Raw genomic sequence first — 24,617 nt, 5'->3', positions numbered from 1 at the left:
GTGTCTCTGACGGTCTCTCTTGTTGAGCGTGTGTCTCTGACGGTCTCTCTTGTTGAGCGTGTGTCTCTGACGGTCTCTCTTGTTGAGCGTGTGTCTCTGACGGTCTCTCTTGTTGAGCGCGTGTCTCTCTGACGGTCTCTCTTGTTGAGTGCGTCTCTCTGACGGTCTCTCTTGTTGAGCGTGTCTCCCTGACGGTCTCTCTTGTTGAGCGCGTGTCTCTCTGACGGTCTCTCTTGTTGAGCGCGTGTCTCTGACGGTCTCTCTTGTTGAGCGTGTCTCTGACGGTCTCTCTTGTTGAGCGTGTCTCTCTGACGGTCTCTCTTGTTGAGCGTGTCTCTCTGACGGTCTCTCTTGTTGAGCGTGTGTCTCTGACGGTATCTCTTGTTGAGCGTGTGTCTCTGACGGTCTCTCTTGTTGAGCGTGTGTCTCTGACGGTCTCTCTTGTTGAGCGCGTGTCTCTGATGGTCTCTCTTGTTGAGCATGTCTCCCTGACGGTCTCTCTTGTTGAGAGCGTGTCTCCCTGACGGTCTCTCTTGTTGAGCGCGTGTCTCTCTGACGGTCTCTCTTGTTGAGCGTGTGTCTCTGACGGTCTCTCTTGTTGAGCGTGTCTCTCTGACGGTCTCTCTTGTTGAGCGTGTCTCTCTGACGGTCTCTCTTGTTGAGAGCGTGTCTCCCTGACGGTCTCTCTTGTTGAGCGCGTGTCTCTCTGACGGTCTCTCTTGTTGAGCGTGTGTCTCTGACGGTCTCTCTTGTTGAGCGCGTGTCTCCCTGACGGTCTCTCTTGTTGAGCGCGTGTCTCTCTGACGGTCTCTCTTGTTGAGCGTCTCTCTGACGGTCTCTCTTGTTGAGTGCGTCTCTCTGACGGTCTCTCTTGTTGAGTGCGTCTCTCTGACGGTCTCTCTTGTTGAGCGTGTCTCTCTGACGGTCTCTCTTGTTGAGCGTGTCTCTCTGACGGTCTCTCTTGTTGAGCGTGTGTCTCTGACGGTCTCTCTTGTTGAGCGCGTGTCTCTCTGACGGTCTCTCTTGTTGAGCGTGTGTCTCTGACGGTCTCTCTTGTTGAGCGTGTCTCTCTGACGGTCTCTCTTGTTGAGCGTGTCTCTCTGACGGTCTCTCTTGTTGAGCGTGTCTCTGACGGTCTCTCTTGTTGAGCGTGTCTCTGACGGTCTCTCTTGTTGAGCGTGTCTCTCTGACGGTCTCTCTTGTTGAGCGTGTCTCTCTGACGGTCTCTCTTGTTGAGCGTGTGTCTCTGACGGTCTCTCTTGTTGAGCGCGTGTCTCTCTGACGGTCTCTCTTGTTGAGCGTGTGTCTCTGACGGTCTCTCTTGTTGAGCGTGTCTCTCTGACGGTCTCTCTTGTTGAGCGTGTCTCTCTGACGGTCTCTCTTGTTGAGCGTGTCTCTGACGGTCTCTCTTGTTGAGCGTGTCTCTGACGGTCTCTCTTGTTGAGCGTGTGTCTCTGACGGTCTCTCTTGTTGAGAGTGTCTCTCTGACGGTCTCTCTTGTTGAGCGCGTGTCTCTCTGACGGTCTCTCTTGTTGAGTGCGTCTCTCTGACGGTCTCTCTTGTTGAGCGCGTGTCTCTCTGACGGTCTCTCTTGTTGAGCGCGTGTCTCTCTGACGGTCTCTCTTGTTGAGCGCGTGTCTCTCTGACGGTCTCTCTTGTTGAGCGTGTGTCTCTGACGGTCTCTCTTGTTGAGCGCGTGTCTCTCTGACGGTCTCTCTTGTTGAGCGTCTCTCTGACGGTCTCTCTTGTTGAGAGTCTCTCTCGTGTTTCTCTCGCAGGTTTCTGTCTCGCTGTCTCTCCTGCGGGTTGCGTTGTATAAAGGGACCCCGATATTCTCGTGAGGACGGCCGGGTCATGTTTTGTGGCCTTGCGTCTGTTGTGTGTTGAAAGGGGGCCGGATGGTGATGAAGCAGCGCCTTTGGCCCCGACACCCGCAGAGCGTCTCGCCAGCTTCCTGAGGGGGCTCAAGGAATGGAGGGCGAGGAGCAGAGGGCAGACGGCAGTCAGAGCGCCGGGCCGTGTCTCCGGCCGCCACCGTTCTCACACGCTGCCGGATCTGGACGCTGCCCGGCGCTGCCCGGCGGTATCTGGCAGGAAGCGCGGCATTTGCTGGCGCTGGCGGGACCCGCGGTAAGTGAACCCGACCCTGAACTCAACGGAGTGTCTGTGCCCCGTAGCCCCAGTGCCAATCCCGCAGCCCTGTCTATAGCACTGGGGGGTTATATTACTGTATACAGCGCTGGGGGTTATATTACTGTATACAGCGCTGGGGGTTATATTACTGTATACAGCGCTGGGGGGTTATATTACTGTATACAGCGCTGGGGGGTTATATTACTGTATACAGCGCTGGGGGTTATATTACTGTATACAGCGCTGGGGGGTTATATTACTGTATACAGCGCTGGGGGTTATATTACTGTATACAGTGCTGGGGGTTATATTACTGTATACAGCGCTGGGGGTTATATTACTGTATACAGTGCTGGGGGGTTATATTACTGTATACAGCGCTGGGGGTTATATTACTGTATACAGTGCTGGGGGTTATATTACTGTATACAGCGCTGGGGGTTATATTACTGTATACAGCGCTGGGGGTTATATTACTGTATACAGCGCTGGGGGTTATATTACTGTATACAGCGCTGGGGGGTTATATTACTGTATACAGCGCTGGGGGGTTATATTACTGTATACAGTGCTGGGGGTTATATTACTGTATACAGCGCTGGGGGGTTATATTACTGTATACAGCGCTGGGGGTTATATTACTGTATACAGCGCTGGGGGGGTTATATTACTGTATACAGCGCTGGGGGTTATATTACTGTATACAGCGCTGGGGGTTATATTACTGTATACAGCGCTGGGGGTTATATTACTGTATACAGCGCTGGGGGTTATATTACTGTATACAGCGCTGGGGGTTATATTACTGTATACAGCGCTGGGGGTTATATTACTGTATACAGCGCTGGGGGTTATATTACTGTATACAGCGCTGGGGGGTTATATTACTGTATACAGCGCTGGGGGTTATATTACTGTATACAGCGCTGGGGGGTATATTACTGTATGCAGCGCTGGGGGTTATATTACTGTATACAGCGCTGGGGGTTATATTACTGTATACAGTGCTGGGGGTTATATTACTGTATACAGCGCTGGGGGTTATATTACTGTATACAGCGCTGGGGGGTATATTACTGTATACAGTGCTGGGGGGGTTATATTACTGTATACAGCGCTGGGCGTTATATTACTGTATACAGCGCTGGGGGTTATATTACTGTATACAGCGCTGGGGGGTTATATTACTGTATACAGCGCTGGGGGGTTATATTACTGTATACAGCGCTGGGGGTTATATTACTGTATACAGCGCTGGGGGGTTATATTACTGTATACAGCGCTGGGGGTTATATTACTGTATACAGTGCTGGGGGTTATATTACTGTATACAGCGCTGGGGGTTATATTACTGTATACAGCGCTGGGGGGTATATTACTGTATACAGCGCTGGGGGTTATATTACTGTATACAGTGCTGGGGGTTATATTACTGTATACAGCGCTGGGGGTTGTATTACTGTATACAGCGCTGGGGGTTATATTACTGTATACAGCGCTGGGGGGTTATATTACTGTATACAGCGCTGGGGGTTATATTACTGTATACAGCGCTGGGGGGGTTATATTACTGTATACAGCGCTGGGGGGGTTGTATTACTGTATACAGCGCTGGGGGTTATATTACTGTATACAGCGCTGGGGGTTATATTACTGTATACAGCGCTGGGGGTTATATTACTGTATACAGCGCTGGGGGTTATATTACTGTATACAGTGCTGGGGGTTATATTACTGTATACAGCGCTGGGGGTTATATTACTGTATACAGCGCTGGGGGTTATATTACTGTATACAGCGCTGGGGGTTATATTACTGTATACAGCGCTGGGGGTTATATTACTGTATACAGCGCTGGGGGTTATATTACTGTATACAGCGCTGGGGGTTATATTACTGTATACAGCGCTGGGGGTTATATTACTGTATACAGCGCTGGGGGTTATATTACTGTATACAGCGCTGGGGGGTATATTACTGTATACAGCGCTGGGGGTTATATTACTGTATACAGCGCTGGGGGTTATATTACTGTATACAGCGCTGGGGGTTATATTACTGTATACAGCGCTGGGGGGTATATTACTGTATACAGCGCTGGGGGGTTATATTATTGTATACAGCGCTGGGGGTTATATTACTGTATACAGCGCTGGGGGTTATATTACTGTATACAGTGCTGGGGGGTATATTACTGTATACAGTGCTGGGGTTATATTACTGTATACAGCGCTGGGGGGGTTATATTACTGTATACAGCGCTGGGGGTTATATTACTGTATACAGCGCTGGGGGTTATACTACTGTATACAGCGCTGGGGGTTATATTACTGTATACAGCGCTGGGGGTTATATTACTGTATACAGCGCTGGGGGTTATATTACTGTATACAGCGCTGGGGGGTTATATTACTGTATACAGCGCTGGGGGTTATATTACTGTATACAGCGCTGGGGGTTATATTACTGTATACAGCGCTGGGGGTTATATTACTGTATACAGTGCTGGGGGTTATATTACTGTATACAGTGCTGGGGGGTTATATTACTGTATACAGCGCTGGGGGTTATATTACTGTATACAGCGCTGGGGGGGTTATATTACTCTATACAGCGCTGGGGGGTTATATTACTGTATACAGCGCTGGGGGTTATATTACTGTATACAGCGCTAGGGGTTATATTACTGTATACAGCGCTGGGGGGTTATATTACTGTATACAGCGCTGGGGGGTTATATTACTGTATACAGTGCTGGGGGGTTATATTACTGTATACAGGGCTGGGGGTTATATTACTGTATACAGCGCTGGGGGTTATATTACTGTATACAGCGCTGGGGGGTTATATTACTGTATACAGCGCTGGGGGGTTATATTACTGTATACAGCGCTGGGGGTTATATTACTGTATACAGCGCTGGGGGTTATATTACTGTATACAGCGCTGGGGGTTATATTACTGTATACAGTGCTGGGGGGTTATATTACTGTATACAGCGCAGGGGGTTATATTACTGTATACAGCGCTGGGGGGTTATATTACTGTATACAGCGCTGGGGGGTTATATTACTGTATACAGCGCTGGGGGGTTATATTACTGTATACAGTGCTGGGGGGTTATATTACTGTATACAGGGCTGGGGGTTATATTACTGTATACAGCGCTGGGGGTTATATTACTGTATACAGCGCTGGGGGTTATATTACTGTATACAGCGCTGGGGGGTTATATTACTGTATACAGCGCTGGGGGGTTATATTACTGTATACAGCGCTGGGGGGTTATTACTGTATACAGCGCTGGGGGGTTATATTACTGTATACAGCGCTGGGGGGTTATATTACTGTATACAGCGCTGGGGGTTATATTACTGTATACAGCGCTGGGGGGTTATATTACTGTATACAGCGCTGGGGGTTATATTACTGTATACAGCGCTGGGGGTTATATTACTGTATACAGTGCTGGGGGTTATATTACTGTATACAGCGCTGGGGGTTATATTACTGTATACAGCGCTGGGGGTTATATTACTGTATACAGCGCTGGGGGTTATATTACTGTATACAGCGCTGGGGGGTATATTACTGTATACAGCGCTGGGGGGTTATATTATTGTATACAGCGCTGGGGGTTATATTACTGTATACAGCGCTGGGGGTTATATTACTGTATACAGTGCTGGGGGGTATATTACTGTATACAGTGCTGGGGTTATATTACTGTATACAGCGCTGGGGGGGTTATATTACTGTATACAGCGCTGGGGGGGTTATATTACTGTATACAGCGCTGGGGGGGTTATATTACTGTATACAGCGCTGGGGGTTATATTACTGTATACAGCGCTGGGGGTTATATTACTGTATACAGCGCTGGGGGTTATATTACTGTATACAGCGCTGGGGGTTATATTACTGTATACAGCGCTGGGGGTTATATTACTGTATACAGCGCTGGGGGGTTATATTACTGTATACAGCGCTGGGGGTTATATTACTGTATACAGCGCTGGGGGTTATATTACTGTATACAGCGCTGGGGGTTATATTACTGTATACAGTGCTGGGGGTTATATTACTGTATACAGTGCTGGGGGGTTATATTACTGTATACAGCGCTGGGGGTTATATTACTGTATACAGCGCTGGGGGGGTTATATTACTGTATACAGCGCTGGGGGGTTATATTACTGTATACAGCGCTGGGGGTTATATTACTGTATACAGTGCTAGGGGTTATATTACTGTATACAGCGCTGGGGGGTTATATTACTGTATACAGTGCTGGGGGGTTATATTACTGTATACAGCGCTGGGGGTTATATTACTGTATACAGCGCTGGGGGGTTATATTACTGTATACAGCGCTGGGGGTTATATTACTGTATACAGCGCGGGGGGTTATATTACTGTATACAGCGCTGGGGGGTTATATTACTGTATACAGCGCTGGGGGTTATATTACTGTATACAGCGCTGGGGGGGTTATATTACTGTATACAGTGCTGGGGGGTTATATTACTGTATACAGTGCTGGGGGTTATATTACTGTATACAGCGCTGGGGGGTTATATTACTGTATAAAGCACTGGGGGTTATATTACTGTATACAGCGCTGGGGGTTATATTACTGTATACAGGGCTGGGGGTTATATTACTGTATACAGCGCTGGGGGTTATATTACTGTATACAGCGCTGGGGGGTTATATTACTGTATACAGCACTGGGGGGTTATATTACTGTATACAGCGCTGGGGGTTATATTACTGTATACAGCGCTGGGGGTTATATTACTGTATACAGCGCTGGGGGTTATATTACTGTATACAGTGCTGGGGGGTTATATTACTGTATACAGCGCAGGGGGTTATATTACTGTATACAGCGCTGGGGGGTTATATTACTGTATACAGCGCTGGGGGGTTATATTACTGTATACAGCGCTGGGGGGGTTATATTACTGTATACAGCGCTGGGGGGTTATATTACTGTATACAGCGCTGGGGGGTTATATTACTGTATACAGCGCAGGGGGTTATATTACTGTATACAGCGCTGGGGGTATATTACTGTATACAGCGCTGGGGGTTATATTGCTGTATACAGCGCTGGGGGGTTATATTACTGTATACAGCGCTGGGGGTTATATTACTGTATACAGCGCGGGGGGTTATATTACTGTATACAGCGCTGGGGGGGTTATATTACTGTATACAGCGCTGGGGGTTATATTACTGTATACAGTGCTGGGGGGTTATATTACTGTATACAGGGCTGGGGGTTATATTACTGTATACAGCGCTGGGGGTTATATTACTGTATACAGCGCTGGGGGTTATATTACTGTATACAGCGCTGGGGGGTTATATTACTGTATACAGCGCTGGGGGGTTATATTACTGTATACAGTGCTGGGGGGTTATATTACTGTATACAGCGCTGGGGGTTATATTACTGTATACAGCGCTGGGGGTTATATTACTGTATACAGCGCTGGGGGGTTATATTACTGTATACAGCGCTGGGGGTTATATTACTGTATACAGCGCTGGGGGTTATATTACTGTATACAGCGCTGGGGGTTATATTACTGTATACAGTGCTGGGGGTTATATTACTGTATACAGCGCTGGGGTTATATTACTGTATACAGCGCTGGGGGTTATATTACTGTATACAGCGCTGGGGGTTATATTACTGTATACAGCGCTGGAGGGTTATATTACTGTATACAGCGCTGGGGGGTTATATTACTGTATACAGTGCTGGGGGTTATATTACTGTATACAGCGCTGGGGGTTATATTACTGTATACAGTGCTGGGGGGGTTATATTACTGTATACAGTGCTGGGGGTTATATTACTGAATACAGCGCTGGGGGTTATATTACTGTATACAGCGCTGGGGGGTTATATTACTGTATACAGCGCTGGGGGTTATATTACTGTATACAGTGCTGGGGGTTATATTACTGTATACAGCGCTGGGGTTATATTACTGTATACAGCGCTGGGGGTTATATTACTGTATACAGCGCTGGGGGTTATATTACTGTATACAGCGCTGGGGGTTATATTACTGTATACAGCGCTGGGGGGTTATATTACTGTATACAGTGCTGGGGGTTATATTACTGTATACAGCGCTGGGGGTTATATTACTGTATACAGCGCTGGGGGGGTTATATTACTGTATACAGCGCTGGGGGTTATATTACTGTATACAGTGCTGGGGGTTATATTACTGTATACAGCGCTGGGGGTTATATTACTGTATACAGCGCTGGGGGTTATATTACTGTATACAGCGCTGGGGGTTATATTACTGTATACAGTGCTGGGGTTATATTACTGTATACAGTGCTGGGGGTTATATTACTGTATACAGCGCTGGGGGTTATATTACTGTATACAGTGCTGGGGGTTATATTACTGTATACAGCGCTGGGGGTTATATTACTGTATACAGCGCTGGGGGTTATATTACTGTATACAGTGCTGGGGTTATATTACTATACAGCACTGGGGGTTATATTACTGTATACAGTGTTGGGGGTTATATTACTGTATACAGCGCTGGGGGTTATATTACTGTATACAGCGCTGGGGGTTATATTACTGTATACAGCGCTGGGGGTTATATTACTGTATACAGCGCTGGGGGGTATTACTGTATACAGTGTAGGGGTTATTACTCCGTGGGGTGTAATGGTTTCCGTGGTAACACAGTATTTCTGGACGTCTCTTTAGTTTCTGTCTCAGCTGATGAATTTCCTGATCAGTATCGTTAGCACCATTTTCTGTGGTCACCTCGGGAAGGTGGAACTCGATGCCGTCTCGCTGGCCGTGGCAGTAAGTCCTGACTCCTGACTCCCAGTCCTGACTCCAGACTCCCAGTCCTGACTCCTGACTCCCGGTCCTGACTCCTGACTCCCGGTCCTGACTCCCAGTCCTGACTCCTGACTCCCGGTCCTGACTCCTGACTCCTGGTCCTGACTCCTGACTCCCAGTCCTGACTCCTGACTCCCGGTCCTGACTCCCGGTCCTGACTCCTGACTCCCAGTCCTGACTCCTGATTCCCGGTCCTGACTCCTGACTCCCGGTCCTGACTCCTGACTCCCGGTCCTGATGACCCCGGTCTTGGTTTGCTGTAAGGATTGAGAGCCCCCCACGCGTCTCCCGTCTCCGTGACCCCCGTTTTGATCCGTTATGCCGGATGCTCTCGGTTCTCTGGATTATCTCAGCGGGATAACTGTATGTACGAAGCGACCCCCGTAATATCGCGCATGTCGTAACGCAATCTGTCGCCTTCTGGTTGCAGATGATAAACATCACGGGAATAGCGGTGGGAGCCGGACTGGCGGGGGCCTGTGACACGTTAATATCGCAGGTAATTGTCAGCTCACGCGTCGAAAACCCAATGAATGCGCTGTGAAGACAAAGGCGTGACGGGGGCCGATCTGGCGGCAAATGGAGATCTCTTTGGAAGCTGCCGTCTCTTTAGGGGTCCTCGGTACCGGGGGTCCCTGCCGCACTTCACCTGCCCCCTGTGTGTTTCAGATCTACGGGGGAGGCAGTTTGAGGCTGGTGGGCACCGTCCTGCAGAGGGGGATCCTCATTCTGTTGCTCTTCTGCTTTCCCTGCTGGGCTTTGTTCATTAACACACAGCCCGTCCTGCGGCTCTTCAGACAGGACCCCGAGGTGTCTCGGTAAGACCCCGCTGTCTCGTGGTTTGGACTCGGGACCCCCGTTGTGTGTGCAGGACATTAATAGGTTAATGAATATGGGGGTCTCGGGTTCTGCTGAGATTTGTTCAATGCTCTGTTTTCTCCTCCTTTCAGATTAACCGAGGTTTACGTCTTGATCTTCCTCCCAGCGCTGCCGGTAATCAGCGTTAATTGATGTGCTTATAAAAACGGGCGACTTCTGCCCTGCCAGCCCCCCTGCCACGGAAAGGGTTAATGGATTCTTTGGAACGGATACAGTAGTAATAAGATCTCTGGGGTATAACGGCTCTGTGTATTATTTACCCCGACGCGGGGTGTTTTTACTGCCGATTACCGCCATATGTGTGTTCTGCGCACCCGCCCGGCTCGCGGATTGTAAGCTCCTCGGCCAAGTTCAGGGCATTCCCGCCGCAGCCCCCCCAAATACCTTGTAAATATTTCTTTTCTTTCCAGGCGGCTTTTCTGTACCAGCTTCAGGCCAAATATCTGCAAAACCAGGTAAATCCGCGAGCGGAAAAGTCACTAAAAGCAGGAGATTCTAGAAAGTTCCGCGCGAGAAGCCCCAGAATACAGACGGCGGATTAACTGTTTGTTTCCTTCCGACATTATCTATGGAATTACTGAGCCCAGCGTGAGAGTCAGGGACCACCTTAATTACATAGATGCCGAGGGGTCCCGTCTATATATCCAGCACAGAGACTTAGGGGCCCCCATTTATGACATAAAAGCCTAGGGGTCCCATCTATGTATCTAACATAGAGACTCAGGGGCCCCTCTTGATGACAGCGGGACTCAGGGGCCCTCGTTGATGACATAGAAGCCTAGGGGTCCTGTCTTCTTATCTGAATGATGACAGAGCCCAGTATGAGAATCAGGGGCCCCTGTTTATTATATAAAAGCCTAGGGGCCCTCTCAATGCATCTGACACAGAGGCTCAGGAGCCCTCATTGATGTATAGCAGCCTAGGGGTCCTGAATGATAAGAAGGCGCTGCGTGAGGTCAGGGGCCGCCGTGTTTCTCTGGACGGCTCACATTAATATTTACTGGAACTTAGAATAACATTTTTCTTTAATAAAGCCCAGATTTTCACGAGATTAACAGAAAACAGAACTTTTAGTGCAATCAGCAGAATAACCGCTAAGAAAATAAAGCAGGCGCCCCCCCCTCCCCCGACGCGCTTCTGCCGGACGGGGGTTTATCTGCTAAACAAGTTTCTGAAGCCAATAATTTCCTGCATAAAATGTAATAACATTAAATGCCGGAAAGGTAGTGGATACGGGGAATCGAAGCAGCAGAGTGGGCTAATATAAAGTGAACCAGTTATTATTATACTGGGCAGACTGGGGCCCCACGAACGATCAGCCTTTGGATTCAGTCTCCTGCACTCCTCGGGGTCGAAATGTTTTGGCCTCGAGGGGCGATCTCGTCCCCAGGGGCCACGCTGAAGGGGTTAATACATTCCCTCTGTATTTATTCCCCCCCAGGGCATCATTCTCCCCCAGGTGTTAACCGGATTCATCGCAAACCTCATCAACGCCTTAACCAACTACCTCTTCCTGTACGTCCTGCGGCTGGGAGTGATGTGAGTACCGCAGGGGCACATCGACATCTGAGAGGGTAATAGTAGAATAGGTTGCCCTCCAAGTATTATTTCAGAACCCCCCCCCGTATCAGCCTAGATCATGGGGGTCACGTCAGAGACCCCAATCTGGGCCACACCGGACGGTCTGATGAGGTAATGGCGTTATCAGGGGGGTCTGCAATCCTTCCCTCCCCGGTTCTGCCCCAATACCCCTCGGGGGGCAGATTGTTCGTTAAACAGCCGCAGTAACGCTTGGGTCTGTGAATTCGGAGAAGGGCGGATGCCCGTTTTTTCTGGCATTTTGCCCCCACAGGTTTCACAAGCCAGATCCTGGCAGGGATCCTGGGCTGTTACTATAGCAACCACCTCAGGAGTTTGCCAAGGTCACAATACACTCGCAGGGGTAGGATGGGCGTCCGTGAGAGCCGGTTCTGTATTGCGTAAGATGTATTCAGGGGCCCTGCCGGCGTTTCACCGGATTATTGCATTATTGGAAGGGTGAGAGTGGCACGGAGCCCCGGCTGGGGGCAGCTTTCTTACCCCGGGGGGGGATGGGGGTTTGTGCAAGCGGCGGCATGTGGCGTAAGGACATTAACAACCCCACCCCACCCCCCCATCAGGCTTCTTACGCCAGGGGCATTTATTGTACTTTTATCCCGCATATTCTCTCGAGTCCGGCACCAGTTACAAAGATTTAATAGGAAGCAGAATAAGCAGCCAATTAGGAAGAGGCGCCCGCCTGACACGAGGCTCGGATAATAGCGTAGGAGGGGTCTGTTGATTGACAGCTGTTGCCGCGTAGCAGAAAGTGGCAGCGCTGTGGCTGAGTGTCTCCTCCTCCCTCGGCAGGGGCTCCGCCTGCGCAAACACCTTGTCTCAGTACGTCCAGATGCTGTCGCTGTTCCTTTATATCGTCTGGAAGAAGCTTCACGTGGACACGTGGGGAGGTGCGTCACGGATCACGGCTCTAAACACGACACATCTGGTGTATAAGGGCAGTGGGTGGGTCTGGTGTGGGTGGGGAAGTGGGTGGGTCTGGTGTGGGTGGGGCAGTGGGTGGAGCTTTTCTTTGAGGGGCTGGTGCGACTAGGTAGTAGGTGGATCCAACGTGTATGTGAAGTGACTGGAGTTGGGTGTGGATGGGCTGTGGGTGGAGCTGGTGGGGATTGGCACTGGGTGGAGCTAGCATGGGTGGAGCTAGTGTAGGTGGGGATACACACACCCTCCCCTGTTGCCCTGGAGTAACACAGCCTGGGGGCAAACCCTCCCAGACATTTAATTTTGTATGAAGTCCCCTATTCTTCCCTGTTATATTTAAATATTGCGCTGTATGACATCATAATCGATGGCGTCACACTGTATGACATCACAATGGATGGCGTCACGCTGTATGACATCATGATGGACGGCGTCACGCTGTATGACATCATGATGGACGGCATCACACTGTTTGACATCACACTTTGCTTCTCCATATATTTTGCCTTCCTAAAAGTTAACGGCTTAAAAACTTTGTATTTCGACTGATTGCTGACCTCGCTTTTCGCCGGCAGGGTGGTCTTCGGCGTGCTTTGAGGACTGGGGGTCTTTCATTCATCTGGCGATCCCCAGCATGTTAATGCTTTGCATCGAGTGGTGGACTTTCGAGATCGGGATCTTCCTGGCCGGTCAGTTAAAGGGACACGGTTGGGGCGTTTCACGCACGGTGGAAGCTTTCAGGGATCAGGATCGGGTGTAACGGTCAGCGTCCCGATTCTCCTGCGGCCTCGGGGCTGTTGGTGCGCACGGTGCTGACGGGTGTTATTAGGTCAGTAATCAGACTTCCACGTTTTCTCCAGGGGTGATCGGCGTGGTGGACCTCGGCGCGCAGGCGGTGGTGTATCAGGTGGCCAACATCGTCTTCTTGGTGAGTGGCGCTCGTTAACGGCGGCCGGTCCGCTTTCATTGATAAATCCCCGAATTCTCCGATAAGGGGTCTGCTGGCCACGCCCCCGACCCCCGTACCCCGCAGCCGGCACCATCGCACCGTCCTAACATCTCCACTTCACAGATGCCGGTGGGGATAAGCATAGCGGCGGCGGTCAGGGTCGGCCACGCGCTTGGCGCTGGGGATCTGGAGCAAGCGAAGAAATCAACAGTGGTCTCCTTATTGATGACGGGTAACCGGAAGCGTTCCCCGCGCTCTGCGAGGCTCCATAAAACTGTCCAACATTGTAGAGGAAAGGAGTCCTGCGAAGGTCCCTCCGTGGTCTTCCGTCCAAGGGTCTGTTTTTGCGGGGTTTGTTTCCTGGTCGCGGGGTACTTTTTGGATCGGGCTCTGTTATCGGGCTAGTTGCCCGGCTGCCCCGGGGTAAGAAGCTTCAGACCCTCGCAGTGCCGTTTGCTTCCGTTAATGAGTTATTCCTGTTGCAGAAACGCTTGCTCTCTGCTGCTGCATCCTCCTCCTCAGCCTGAAGGACGTGATCGGCTACATCTTCACGTCTGATCAGTAAGTGCGCGTCGGAAGGATCGGGGACTAAATAGCATGTAATTTTAGCATGATGCGGACCCCCGTGGCCCTCGAGAGCCCGGCCGTGCGCCCCCTCCGCACTCGTGTTGCGCAATGTTTGTTGTAACGTCGTTTTCCCGCTTCGGTGATATCGGTTACGGCTTCTCCCCGGCTTACCGATTTCATTCTGCGATGTCTGCAGGGGGATCGTGGCTCTGGTGGGCTACGTGCTTCCGGTGTACGTGGTGACCCACCTGTTCGACGGCTGCGTGGTAAGGATACCCGGCAGGGAGGTCTGACGGCGGCTGCCGTGAGATAAATCGCCACACATTAGGGTCTCCTGGGAAGGGGGGGCAGTTAGCGCGCGTCTCCGTAAATATCTGCTCTGTTCCAGGCCACGTGTGGGGGCGTCCTGAGGGGTACCGGGAGGCAGAAGATCGGGGCCATCTTCCACGCTGTCGGCTATTACGTCATCGGCCTCCCGGTCGGCATATCGCTGATGTTTGCGGCACGGATGGGTATCATTGGTAGGAGATGATGTCACGGGTCAGGTGTTCCCACGCTCTGGGAAGCGGCACGTGGACTGACGTGTTCTCTGTCCCTAGGGTTCTGGATCGGGGTCCTGCTCTGCGGGGTCTTACAGAGTATCGCGTTCCTCACTTTCGTGTATAAAATCAACTGGAAAAAGGTGTCGGAGGAGGTAAGAGCGGCCCTCGCCGACAGCGACTTCCCAGCAACAGCGCGCAAAATCACTGTGGGTTCTGGGGGTTACAGAACGGCTCTAGAGGGGGCAGACGGATAAAGGGGGATTCCAGAAAATACCCAACGTGTTACCCCCTTTAATCCGTACTTTCCATATAAAACGCTTCATTTAATTCACCAGCGCCTTTCGTGATATTGTTTGAGCTGGCGGCGCCCTCTGCTGAGCGGCGGATCTCACTGCGCTCTCCATACGTTCGGTTCGTTCTCCAGCCCCGGAACTAAAACGCGCGTCTCCGTTCCAGGCTCAGTTCCGGGCTTTGCTGAGGATAAAGACCACCGAGGATCCGAAGAGAAAGCCAGCTGTGTATCGGAGCACACCGCCGTCAGGTAGGGTCACCGCACGGGGGTCGCGCGGCACATAAATGCTAGAGATCGGTAGGAGGCGGAAGCCGCGCTGAGACGGGTGGACGGAGCTCCTGTGTCCGCAGCGGGCCAGATTCGGGTTCTCCGATGTTATTCTGTGAATGATCCCCCTTTCTTCGTTCTGTTTAGACGCTGCAGAAGGACCGGCCGAACCCGGCACCCCAGCTGACGAGACGATCGGAGCCCCGCCGTACACCGTCACCCCACAGACCAGAACGCTGTCCAGAACGCAGCTGATCCGGAGGCGCTCGCTGGCCCTCGTAGGGGCCGTAGCCATACTAATGATCGGGATTTTAATAAGACTTACAGTGTGAACGGATCGGGGGGATTCCAGGAGCCGGGCTGAACAAACGAAGCCGTACGTTGCTGCCGGCCCGACAGGGAGAACATTAAACGTATGGAATCCAGAGCCGACCAATGGGAGCACTCAGTGGATCCCAAATGATCTAGAAATATAAATATATATGGCGACAAAATTTACATTTCTGGGTTATTTAGAGGTTTGGTTTCTCTGGATACGCCGGCGAGCAGGCATTCCGGATCCCCCCCCCGGGGAAAGTCTAGATTATGGAAAGTGGGGTCATCACCAGTCTAGAAACGGCCCCTAAAGGTTAGATTTTACACAAGATTTGGGTGTAACGATTTCCACAGACGCCTCTCAGGCAAGCTTCAGCCCCCCGATTTCCTAATTCTCACACCCCTTGAAAAGGTCCAGAAAACTTCTAGTTATTATAAACCGTCTTGGAAAACAATTAGGTTCTCGAACACGGAGCCAGCGGAGAACGCGGGGGCTTCACACGGCTATTATTACAAAACCAGAGATTTGGGAAAAATTCCCTATTTCCATTTATAAAAATAAATAAAACTCCGTGAAATTCCAGAAATAGAATCTTTATTAAACCGGATTTCTGTAACGAGTAATAAAATATATATAGAAAATAATTAAAATGTTCAGGCGCCCTGGTGTTACGCGCCGCGTGGCCCCCGCTCGGCACTCAGCAGTCTCTCGGCTGCGTGGTATTTACGCTTCCTCGAACGTCCGTCGATTTCCCCAAACTCCCCGCTTCCCGCTTCAGAACGTTTAGTAAAGTCTGGGAACTTTCCAGTATCTGGGAAGACGGAAACGATAAAGACGGCTGGGTTAGGCGACGTTGGGCGGGTGATGGGGAGAGCGCTCTAATAACGGAGAGACACCTAGGGGCTTCACAAACACAGACCCGCCGCTGCAGCTTCCCTTCGCAGGGGGCAGAACCAAAAGGTAACCCAGACATCGTCAGGGCAGGAGGCAGGCTGCACAACGGTCCCTCAGTCAGATAGTCAGGGCAGGAGGCATGCGACGTAGAGGGCTGCAACAGAATTACGCAGGATTCTGGAACATTCCATCTACGCGCTTCCAACTCATCCCCTCCGGTTCTTTACTGATTCCTCCCCGATCTGGATTCCGCTGCTCTTGTAATCCTAACGAGTGACCTCATCTTTCACATAAAAGGATAAACCTGACCATGAATTCTCCGAGACCTCCCCACTCTGCCCTGGAAGAGCGTGGCAATAATTTGCCCCCAAAGTATCTGTCTAATAATTTACCCATCAGAAAAAAAAAAGTGGAACCAGAACCGTACAGCTGCAAGTCATTATATTATATATATAATTATAATTTCAACAAATACCCTTAAATTCATTCTGCCCCTTAAGTTGGATATTTTTGCCCCACGAGCGCCGCAGCAAAACACGAAACGTTTACACGCCTGATGCAACGGTGACCGAAGTCACAACACACAACACACTACACGGAAACCAACCCCTGAAGTGCCCGTCAAGCCCAACACACGGAGATTATTTAGCGAGGCAAAATCTGCCTGGCAGGCGGGGGAACTTTTTGGAGCCCACCTTACCGACTGCCCTGTCCCGGGGCAGATCCAGCCCCTGCGCGGGGTACCTACTTTCATGTAAGCGGCTTGCGTCTCCGCGATGGTTTTGTCAAACTCGTTCCGCGAGGCCATCTTCCGGGCCAGGTTCTCGTTGACCCGGGCCAGCTTCTCGGTCAGGATCCGGACGTCGTTCTGCAGCTTGTTCTTCTCTTCCTCCTCCTGCAGGATCTGGCGGTTCAGCTCCTCTCTCTTGCTGCACAGATCCTCAATGCCTGCCCCAAAAAACACAGCAAGGACTCAGAGGAGACGGCTGCACCCCCAACACTCACTCACTCACACTCAGGGGTAGAAGGGACCTTCTGAGGGGCCTTGGGGCAGAGGGGACTTTCTGAGGGCCCCTGGTCTTGGGGACTTTCTAAAGGCCATTGGCCTTGGGGGAGAGGGGACTTTCTGAGGGCTCCTGGTCTTGGGGACTTTCTGAGGGCTCCTGGTCTTGGGGACTTTCTGAGGGCTCCTGGTCTTGGGGCAGAGAGGGCTTTCTGAGGGCCCTGGCCTATGAACCCCTTATTTCTCGGTCACCCCGCTTTTGGCCCGGGGCCTCACATTTCACCAGCTCGTTGTTGTAGCTCTGCAGGGCCGCTCCTTGCTGGCTCATGGTCTCCTCTGTGAATTTGAAGCTCCGACCCCGTCTGGCACTTTGCTGTCACGTGACCCTATACCCCGCCCTATCAGCCCCATTAGCCAATGAGATGGCAGTGTCGGCGCTCACGTGACCCGGTGTGTGCCGCTGCTAACGTCCCCCTCCTTACGCAGGCGTTACTGGGTTCCATGGAAACGAGCGGCTGGATTCGCGAGCACCAGACACCAGAGACTAAACTCACTATTTCTTCCGGTCGCCGGAGGTGGGTGCTAATGTATTGTTTGGAGCTCTATGCGCTGGTGTCATCAGAAGCAGACGGGCTGATGTCATAGCCCAGTGTCAGAAAGATGGCGCAAGCCGGGTTAGGGGAGCTGTCTGCTGCCTGGAATACTCTGAGCCTGGGCCTGGTGCCCGCAGCTGCCCTGGGGCTGGTCAGTACCGCAGGGGCAGGGCTGGGGAGGGACTGGGCCCTCATGTCATGCAAATTCTGTGCCCCTCACCTTCTTATTCATTGTGCTGCCCCGCGCCCCCCTTATCCTTCGCGCCCCCCTTATCCTTCGCGCCCCCCTTATCCTTCGCGCCCCCCTTATCCTTCGCGCCCCCCTTATCCTTCGCGCACCCCTTATCCTTCGCGCCCCCTTATCCTTCGCGCCCCCTTATCCTTCGCGCCCCCTTATCCTTCGCGCCCCCTTATCCTTCGCCCTACCCTCCCACCTCCTGATTCCTCACTCCTTATTTTTTACCCCCCGTGTCTCCTTTTTCCGCTCCCCGTCGTTACAGGTAATAAAGGTTCTGTATATTCTGTATTTTTCTGGCTTTTCCTGCGCAGATGGCCCCCCGGTCTGGCTGCACGGAGTCCGTTAGAGAAGCGGATCTTAAAGGGGCCGTGGAGGTGTTGCGCGCGTACGGACTGCACTCCGTGCTGGAGGACTGGTTCACCGAGGTCCTGCAGACCGATCTCCAGAGGAACATCGCCCCGGAGTTCTGGAACGGCATCCACCAGCACGAGAACGCGGTGGAGGAGCAGCAGTGCGTGTCGCTGCTACTGGACACCTTCCGCCTCCTGGCCTCACGCCTCGAGCCGTACCTGAGGAGCCTTGAGCTGCTGGGCAGATGGACGGACGCCGGGCTGCTCGTGGGGTCCGACTCCCAGAGCCTGAGGGACAAAGTGTTCACAATGTTCAAGGCCATTCTCTTCTTTTCTACGTCCAAGAACTTCCAGGCGATGATCCAGCAGTTCTACAGCCGCACGTTTAAGATCTACATGAGACAGAAGAAACGGGCGAGCGACAGCGTAAGCGACTGCGACAGCAGCATGAACGAGAACGAGAGGGACAGCGACTCGGAGGAGCCGGCGGCGGACGACGCGCTCTGCGCCGGATGCGACGGCTGTAAGGACGCGTGCTGGTGTCAGAGCGCCGTGGAGCAGTTTCAGCAGCTCAGTGAAATTTTGTGAGTATCGGGAGGGCGTTTTGGGTAAAACCAGAGAGTCGCCTAAAGCTGGACTTCATATTATTTAAAAGATGGCGACTGTTATCGGCTTTGCTGCCCAGTAAAGGGGGCTAAAGGGAATCGCATGAGGTGTTTGAGCAGCGAGTCCTGTCCTGTTTGAGACTTTCGGCAGGTATTACAGGTAGTAGCGAGACCGCACCGTAACCGAGTGTTATCCGCAGCCACCGGCTGAATCTGCTCGAGAGGGTCTGCTCCGAGGCCGTCACCACCATCCTTCACAAGATGATCGAGGAGCGGATGGAGAAGAGATGCCGGGGGGAGTACGAGAGATCCTTCCTCAATGAGTTTCAGGAGGTACTGCGATGAGATTAAAGCCCCCGCAGGCAGAACGTTTGAAGACGATTAAAGTCATTTTGTTATTAAATGTTATTATCGTCGCGGTTATACTTTCATATAAAACGCGGAGCAGCGCCCCCCAGCGGCCGGTGTGTTATCACAGATCCCGGGGGTCTCACTGACCTTTTCTTTGCGTTCGCAGTGGATAGAGAAGGTGATTGGCTGGCTGAGTAAGGTGTTCCTGCAGGATGGCCGAGCCCCGCCGTCGGCACCGGAGTCCGGCAGCACGTTGAGGCGATGGCGGTGCCACGTGCAGCGATTCTTCTACCGGCTCTATGCCAGCATGCGCATCGAAGAGCTCTTCAGCATCATCCGAGGTGACTGAGCTCGCGGAAAGTGCCGGTTTATGTAGCTCTCCTCATCAGAGCAGTTCAGGCGATACTAAGAACCGGAGAGCCATGTTATATGCAGAGGTTTATACAGCAAGTGTATTAATCGTGCATGGGAAAGGCATACTGAATATAGAGTGGGTGGTAGATAAGTGGAACAGCCTCCCGGCAGAAGTGGTAGAGGGTAATACAGTGAGGGTATTAAACATGTATGGGATAGGTATATGGCTCCTGAACAACTGATTAAGGTTTAAAAGCAGGAGAAATGGGCGAGTAGACGGGGGCCGGATGGGGGCCGATCTGCCGGCGGGTTCTGACGTTTGGAAATAAAATTTAGGGAAACATAAAGTCAGCTGATTGTATGAGAAGAGGCAGCTTTATCGGCGGTCGTTTACGTCCCCAGATCCTCCTCGGTATCGTCTTTTATTATCTGGAAAGAATGCAATTCTAATAAAATGTATGAAATAAAGCGGTTAGATTAATTCCGTGAAACGAATGCGATTACAGATTTTCCTGACTCAAAGTCGGCGATTGAAGATTTAAAATTCTGCTTGGAAAGGACCAATCAGAGGCAGCAGCTCTTAACGTCCCTGAAGGGCTCGCTGGAGACCAGACTACTTCACCCCGGTATGTGCGGCTCCGTCTGGCTCGTGGGAATCGCGGCCCCCCTTTAACTCGCGTCTTTCATTGGGTTTCTTCCCTTATTATTATTATTATTTTATTATCATTATTATTTTATTATCATTATTATTATTATTATGATTATCAGCACGCAGGGGAAACGGACCGAGTGTCTGCAGCTGGGCCTGGTGATTACGGTCCGCTGTGTCTGACACTCGAGAGCCCCCCCAGCTTACATGTCACTGATGTTCCTGACTCTTTGAGGGGTTTCGCTCCTCTCCTCGTGTTTTTAACCCTTTGTCTCCGCTTCGTGTGCAGGAGTGAACACGTCTGACATCATCACTCTGTACATATCCGCGATTAAGGCTCTCAGAGAGCTGGACCCATCCATGGTGATACTGGAGGTGGCCTGCGAGCCCATCAGGAAGTACCTGAGGTAACAGAGCGGAATATTTAGAGGGGGCTTCATCATCTGCTTCGAGAGGATTATGTCATCGCCTAATTTGTGTTTGCCAGGACGAGGGAGGACACCGTCCGGCAGATTGTTGCCGGTTTAACTGGCGATGCCGAAGGTTCTGGCGACTTGGCCAACGAGCTATCTAAAGCCGACCCCGTGGTTCTGGAGAACGGTCACGAGAGCGATGATGATGTTTCGGAGCCGGAGGACTGGGTGCCAGACCCGGTGGAGGCCGATCCAGGTGCCGGCGGCTCTCGCCCGTCTCTTCTTGGTTATCGTTGAACGATGCTGCCGGTTGTAGCCGTTGTCCTTGGATGGGGATGATAACGCTGGTTGTTGTCTGTTCTCAGGTAACAGCTGCTCTAAGCGCCGATCCTCGGACATCATCAGCCTCCTGGTCAGTATATACGGCAGCAAAGAGCTGTTTATCAACGAGTACCGCACGCTGCTGGCCGACCGCCTCCTGCACCAGTTCAGCTACAGCTCCGAGAGGTAGGCCCTGGGTCTAACTACGGTCGGTACGGGGCGGACGCCGGTGGGCCGATGCAGAGCATCGCTTTCCACGTCTGTGGAGGAACCATGTTCCCACCGGGCTCCAGCCATTCTCCCCTCCTTCCACGCGCCTCCTTTATATACGTGCGCAGCTCCGGCCGGTGGGGACTTATATCGAAATATTTTTGTATTTTTAGGGAAATCCGTAATGTGGAGCTGTTGAAGCTGCGTTTCGGAGAGGCCCAGATGCATTACTGTGAGGTCATGCTGAAGGTAACGGCGTTTGCCGCTTGGCTTCACGATATGTGAGGATAGCGCTAATTGAATACGCCGTCATGTGACCGGTCATAGTGCCTGCGCAGACTCGTCACTGTAACGGCACCGTGGCTTCTGATGCGTTCTCCCCGTAATTATCACTCTGGGTTATCGTATGGATTCCAGGTTATTTGGGATATTAAAAATCTTCCCCATTTTGGTGTTTAAAGGACATGGCTGATTCTCGGAGGATCAATGCCAACATCCGCGATGAGGAGGAGAAGCTGCCGGAGGAGGAGAAGCCTCCCTTTAACCTGGTGGCCGTCATCCTGTCCAGCGAGTTTTGGCCGGCGCTGAAGGAGGAGAAACTGGAGCTGCCCGGCGAGATTAAAGACGCCATGGATGCGTACACCAAGAAATACGAGAAGCTCAAGGTGAGCGGGGGTCCGGCTATAAACTATTTACACATTGCGCCGGTGTCTATACCGAGGGGTAACCTGATCTCTTCCCCTCGGTGACGCCGGCACGCGGACAGATATGCAAACGGTTTGTTCCCCGTTGATGCCCTTCATTTGCATACCAGGCCGCGTGGTGATGTTATAAGGGGGGATAGATCCATATCCCGTCGTTAATAGGCTCGTGGAATGCCGTTTAGCTGACTGCCCCTTTATTGTTTTCAGAAGCTTAAGGAACTTCTGTCTGATGTTTAACCATTTGAGGTCATATTCTGCAGGGATAGGGTACGGCTGTCCTCCACGCGCGGGGTGGGGGATGGGTTATATGCTGCGTATCTCGTCATTACTCCTCTCACACGCGTGTTTCTTGCCAGGCCATGCGAACCCTTAACTGGAAGCACCACCTGGGACTGGTGAACCTGGACGTGGAGTTAGCCGACCGGACGCTGTCGTTCTCCGTGTCTCCCGTGCACGCAGCCATAATCCTGAACTTCCAGAATAAAAGTACGTTCCGGCAGGTTAGCCCCGTATGTTTTAACTATACTCGTGATACACCCCGCTCCGGCGAATGCCGCCCCCCGCCTGCCGCCAAACTCAAAGCCGATGATTTTCAGGGCGCCCGTGAGCTGCAGACGTTGTGTCTGTTACAGTCTGTGTGATGCTGAAAACACCCCGGGCAGTTAGAGTCCATCGTTATAATCCAATCATTTCTAATACGTGTGTAATGGCCGAGCGAGTTCTTCCTGAAGCATGGAGTGTGAGTGGCTCATGTCTGCTGCAGGCACCTGGACTCTGGAGGAGCTGAGTGAAGTTCTGAAGGTTCCGGTAACTTCTCTGCGGAAGAAGATGACCCTGTGGCTTCAGCAAGGCGTCCTGCGAGAGGATCCTCCGGGGACGTTCACGGTGATCGAGGAGGAGCAGAAAGACCGCAGCGACAGAGTGGTTCTAGTAGACAGCGATGAGGAGGGGGACTCTGCCATGGCTTCCCAGGCGGACCAGAAGGAAGAGGAGCTGCAGGTACTGAACATGCGTGTCCCGGTAATGTGATGTAGAGCATGTGTGTCCCGGTAATGTCCTGCAGAACATGCATGTCCCGGTAATGTGCTGTAGAGCATGCATGTCCCGGTAATGTGATGTAGAGCATGCGTGTCCCGGTAATGTGATGTAGAGCATGTGTGTCCCGGTAATGTCCTGCAGAACATGCATGTCCCGGTAATGTGCTGTAGAGCATGCATGTCCCGGTAATGTGATGTAGAGCATGCGTGTCCCGGTAATGTGATGTAGAGCATGCGTGTCCCGGTAATGTACGGGCACCCGTGGGTCACAGACACTGGAGGTTCCCCCTGATCAGTAACGATCCATGTTTCTCCTGATGGCTGGGCTTGTGGCATGCGTTGGCAGATACGTGTAGGTGACGGCGGTCAGACTGCGCCACGGGTCCGGCGTCTTCTTAGCGGTGAGGGTATATTTCGCGAGGCTGGCCTATAGGAAACACGCTGTAGCCGTATACATGGGGGGTCCGATCCCTCCGTCCAGATCTTCCTGGCTGCACCGAAGGCTCTGATGGCCGCTCTCTCTTTTTGTTCTTTAGTTGTTCTGGACTTATATTCAGGCCATGCTGACCAACTTGGAGAGTCTGCCTCTGGAACGCATCCACAGCATGCTGAAGATGTTTGTGATGACCGGCCCGGTGGTGACGGAGATCGATATTCAGGAGCTGCAGGGCTTCCTCCAGAAGAAAGTCAGCGATCAGCAGCTGGTGTATTCCGGAGGAGTCTACAGACTGCCCAAGAACGCCAGCTAATGCCTCCGAGACTCTGCCCCGAGACTCTGCCCCGGACACGTGCGCCCCCCGCAGGCCAGCGGGTAACCGCCTGCGCACAGGGGCTCCCGTCTTCACCTGATTCGGGGGTGGCTATTACTGCGATGGCCAGACGGACGGTGGGCTTGTGGGACTTTGAATTCCGCATCTTTATTGCTGTGTTTCGCAGACAGTCGCTCGCCGGGCCGTGGATGTAAATACTGAATCTTTTTATAAAATAAATGTCTGTTGTGTGAAGCTTTTTCCGGATTCTGCCGTTATTAAGGTTTTTCTATATATTTATAGGATTTATGCTGCTAGGGGCGTCCTGACGCTGACCGTGCGGAGGCCGCAGGGGGATTGCGATCTCGGGTGTCATTAGGGCGATACTTTTACACGCAGATTCATGCATGTGAATATATTCTGCTCTGTATCCACACCTCTTACTAAGCAGGAAGAACAAAATGTATGTTTTACATAAAGTTGTTTAAGAAAAAAACACACCCCATGCTCTCCCGGGGGGGGTCGGGGTTTCGGTTGATGTTGACCGTTAGAAACCTGATTTTAAAAAAATTGAATCCGTTGAAGAGAGATTCCTGAGTCGCTGGAGGGTATCGTCTACGGACCCCCAGGAGTAACGGGGGAAGGGACTGTAATCCTTGGGAGAAGACAACGCGTTTCGCACCCCGTGATGCCTTTCACGTATGTACAGACTGCCGTGTGCCTGCGCGGGGATCGGGGGAGCATGACATGCGCGACGTTGTCTGTTCCTTCTGTGTAAATGAAGGC

The 24,617-nt window shown here is 51.8% G+C and overlaps 3 protein-coding genes across 3 annotated transcripts; 2 read left to right on the top strand and 1 right to left on the bottom strand.

The window, feature by feature from the left end:
* The first annotated feature begins 1,968 nt into the window (after positions 1 to 1,968).
* LOC128502809 (multidrug and toxin extrusion protein 1-like) lies at positions 1,969 to 15,937 on the top strand. Its single transcript, XM_053472745.1, has 18 exons — positions 1,969 to 2,130; positions 8,891 to 8,992; positions 9,462 to 9,530; positions 9,701 to 9,849; positions 9,982 to 10,024; positions 10,321 to 10,365; positions 11,352 to 11,449; positions 12,299 to 12,396; positions 13,003 to 13,116; positions 13,288 to 13,355; positions 13,500 to 13,608; positions 13,862 to 13,937; positions 14,140 to 14,209; positions 14,332 to 14,464; positions 14,543 to 14,637; positions 14,942 to 15,026; positions 15,192 to 15,641; positions 15,778 to 15,937. Exons 1-17 carry the CDS (start codon positions 1,972 to 1,974, stop codon positions 15,374 to 15,376), a joined length of 1,698 nt encoding a protein of 565 aa, XP_053328720.1. The 5' UTR covers positions 1,969 to 1,971; the 3' UTR covers positions 15,377 to 15,641; positions 15,778 to 15,937.
* On the bottom strand, positions 15,938 to 17,664 carry SSNA1 (SS nuclear autoantigen 1). The gene is made up of 3 exons (XM_053472746.1): positions 17,534 to 17,664; positions 17,003 to 17,202; positions 15,938 to 16,171 (listed from the first exon to the last, which is right to left on the bottom strand). The coding sequence occupies exons 1-3, from the start codon at positions 17,583 to 17,585 to the stop codon at positions 16,058 to 16,060; spliced, it is 366 nt and encodes a 121-aa protein (XP_053328721.1). The 5' UTR covers positions 17,586 to 17,664; the 3' UTR covers positions 15,938 to 16,057.
* Positions 17,665 to 17,855: 191 nt separating this feature from the next.
* ANAPC2 (anaphase promoting complex subunit 2) lies at positions 17,856 to 24,086 on the top strand. The gene is made up of 13 exons (XM_053473041.1): positions 17,856 to 18,001; positions 18,400 to 19,022; positions 19,244 to 19,376; positions 19,561 to 19,735; positions 20,255 to 20,374; positions 20,687 to 20,804; positions 20,885 to 21,066; positions 21,176 to 21,317; positions 21,515 to 21,590; positions 21,803 to 22,006; positions 22,402 to 22,531; positions 22,809 to 23,044; positions 23,619 to 24,086. The coding sequence occupies exons 1-13, from the start codon at positions 17,918 to 17,920 to the stop codon at positions 23,829 to 23,831; spliced, it is 2,436 nt and encodes an 811-aa protein (XP_053329016.1). The 5' UTR covers positions 17,856 to 17,917; the 3' UTR covers positions 23,832 to 24,086.
* Positions 24,087 to 24,617: the final 531 nt, after the last annotated feature.

This window comes from Spea bombifrons, chromosome 8, assembly GCF_027358695.1.
Source record: "Spea bombifrons isolate aSpeBom1 chromosome 8, aSpeBom1.2.pri, whole genome shotgun sequence".
Lineage (NCBI taxonomy): Eukaryota > Metazoa > Chordata > Amphibia > Anura > Pelobatidae > Spea > Spea bombifrons.
Note: the sequence above shows the minus strand (reverse complement) of the source record. Positions and strands in the feature narration are given on the sequence as shown.

Excerpts from the sequence above, each read along its gene's own strand:
- ANAPC2 (XM_053473041.1), top strand. The coding sequence starts at position 17,918 with ATGGCGCAAGCCGGGTTAGGGGAGCTGTCTGCTGCCTGGAATACTCTG. Across the intron at positions 21,067-21,175 it reads CCCGGTGGAGGCCGATCCAG|GTAACAGCTGCTCTAAGCGC; the intron begins GTGCCGGCGGCT and ends GTCTGTTCTCAG. Across the intron at positions 23,045-23,618 it reads AGAAGGAAGAGGAGCTGCAG|TTGTTCTGGACTTATATTCA; the intron begins GTACTGAACATG and ends TTTGTTCTTTAG.
- SSNA1 (XM_053472746.1), bottom strand. The coding sequence starts at position 17,585 with ATGAGCCAGCAAGGAGCGGCCCTGCAGAGCTACAACAACGAGCTGGTG. Across the intron at positions 17,203-17,533 it reads CAACAACGAGCTGGTGAAAT|GCATTGAGGATCTGTGCAGC; the intron begins GTGAGGCCCCGG and ends TTTTTGGGGCAG. Across the intron at positions 16,172-17,002 it reads CGCAAGCCGCTTACATGAAA|ATACTGGAAAGTTCCCAGAC; the intron begins GTAGGTACCCCG and ends CCGTCTTCCCAG.
- LOC128502809 (XM_053472745.1), top strand. The coding sequence starts at position 1,972 with ATGGAGGGCGAGGAGCAGAGGGCAGACGGCAGTCAGAGCGCCGGGCCG. Across the intron at positions 10,366-11,351 it reads CCAAATATCTGCAAAACCAG|GGCATCATTCTCCCCCAGGT; the intron begins GTAAATCCGCGA and ends ATTCCCCCCCAG. Across the intron at positions 11,450-12,298 it reads GTCCTGCGGCTGGGAGTGAT|GGGCTCCGCCTGCGCAAACA; the intron begins GTGAGTACCGCA and ends CTCCCTCGGCAG.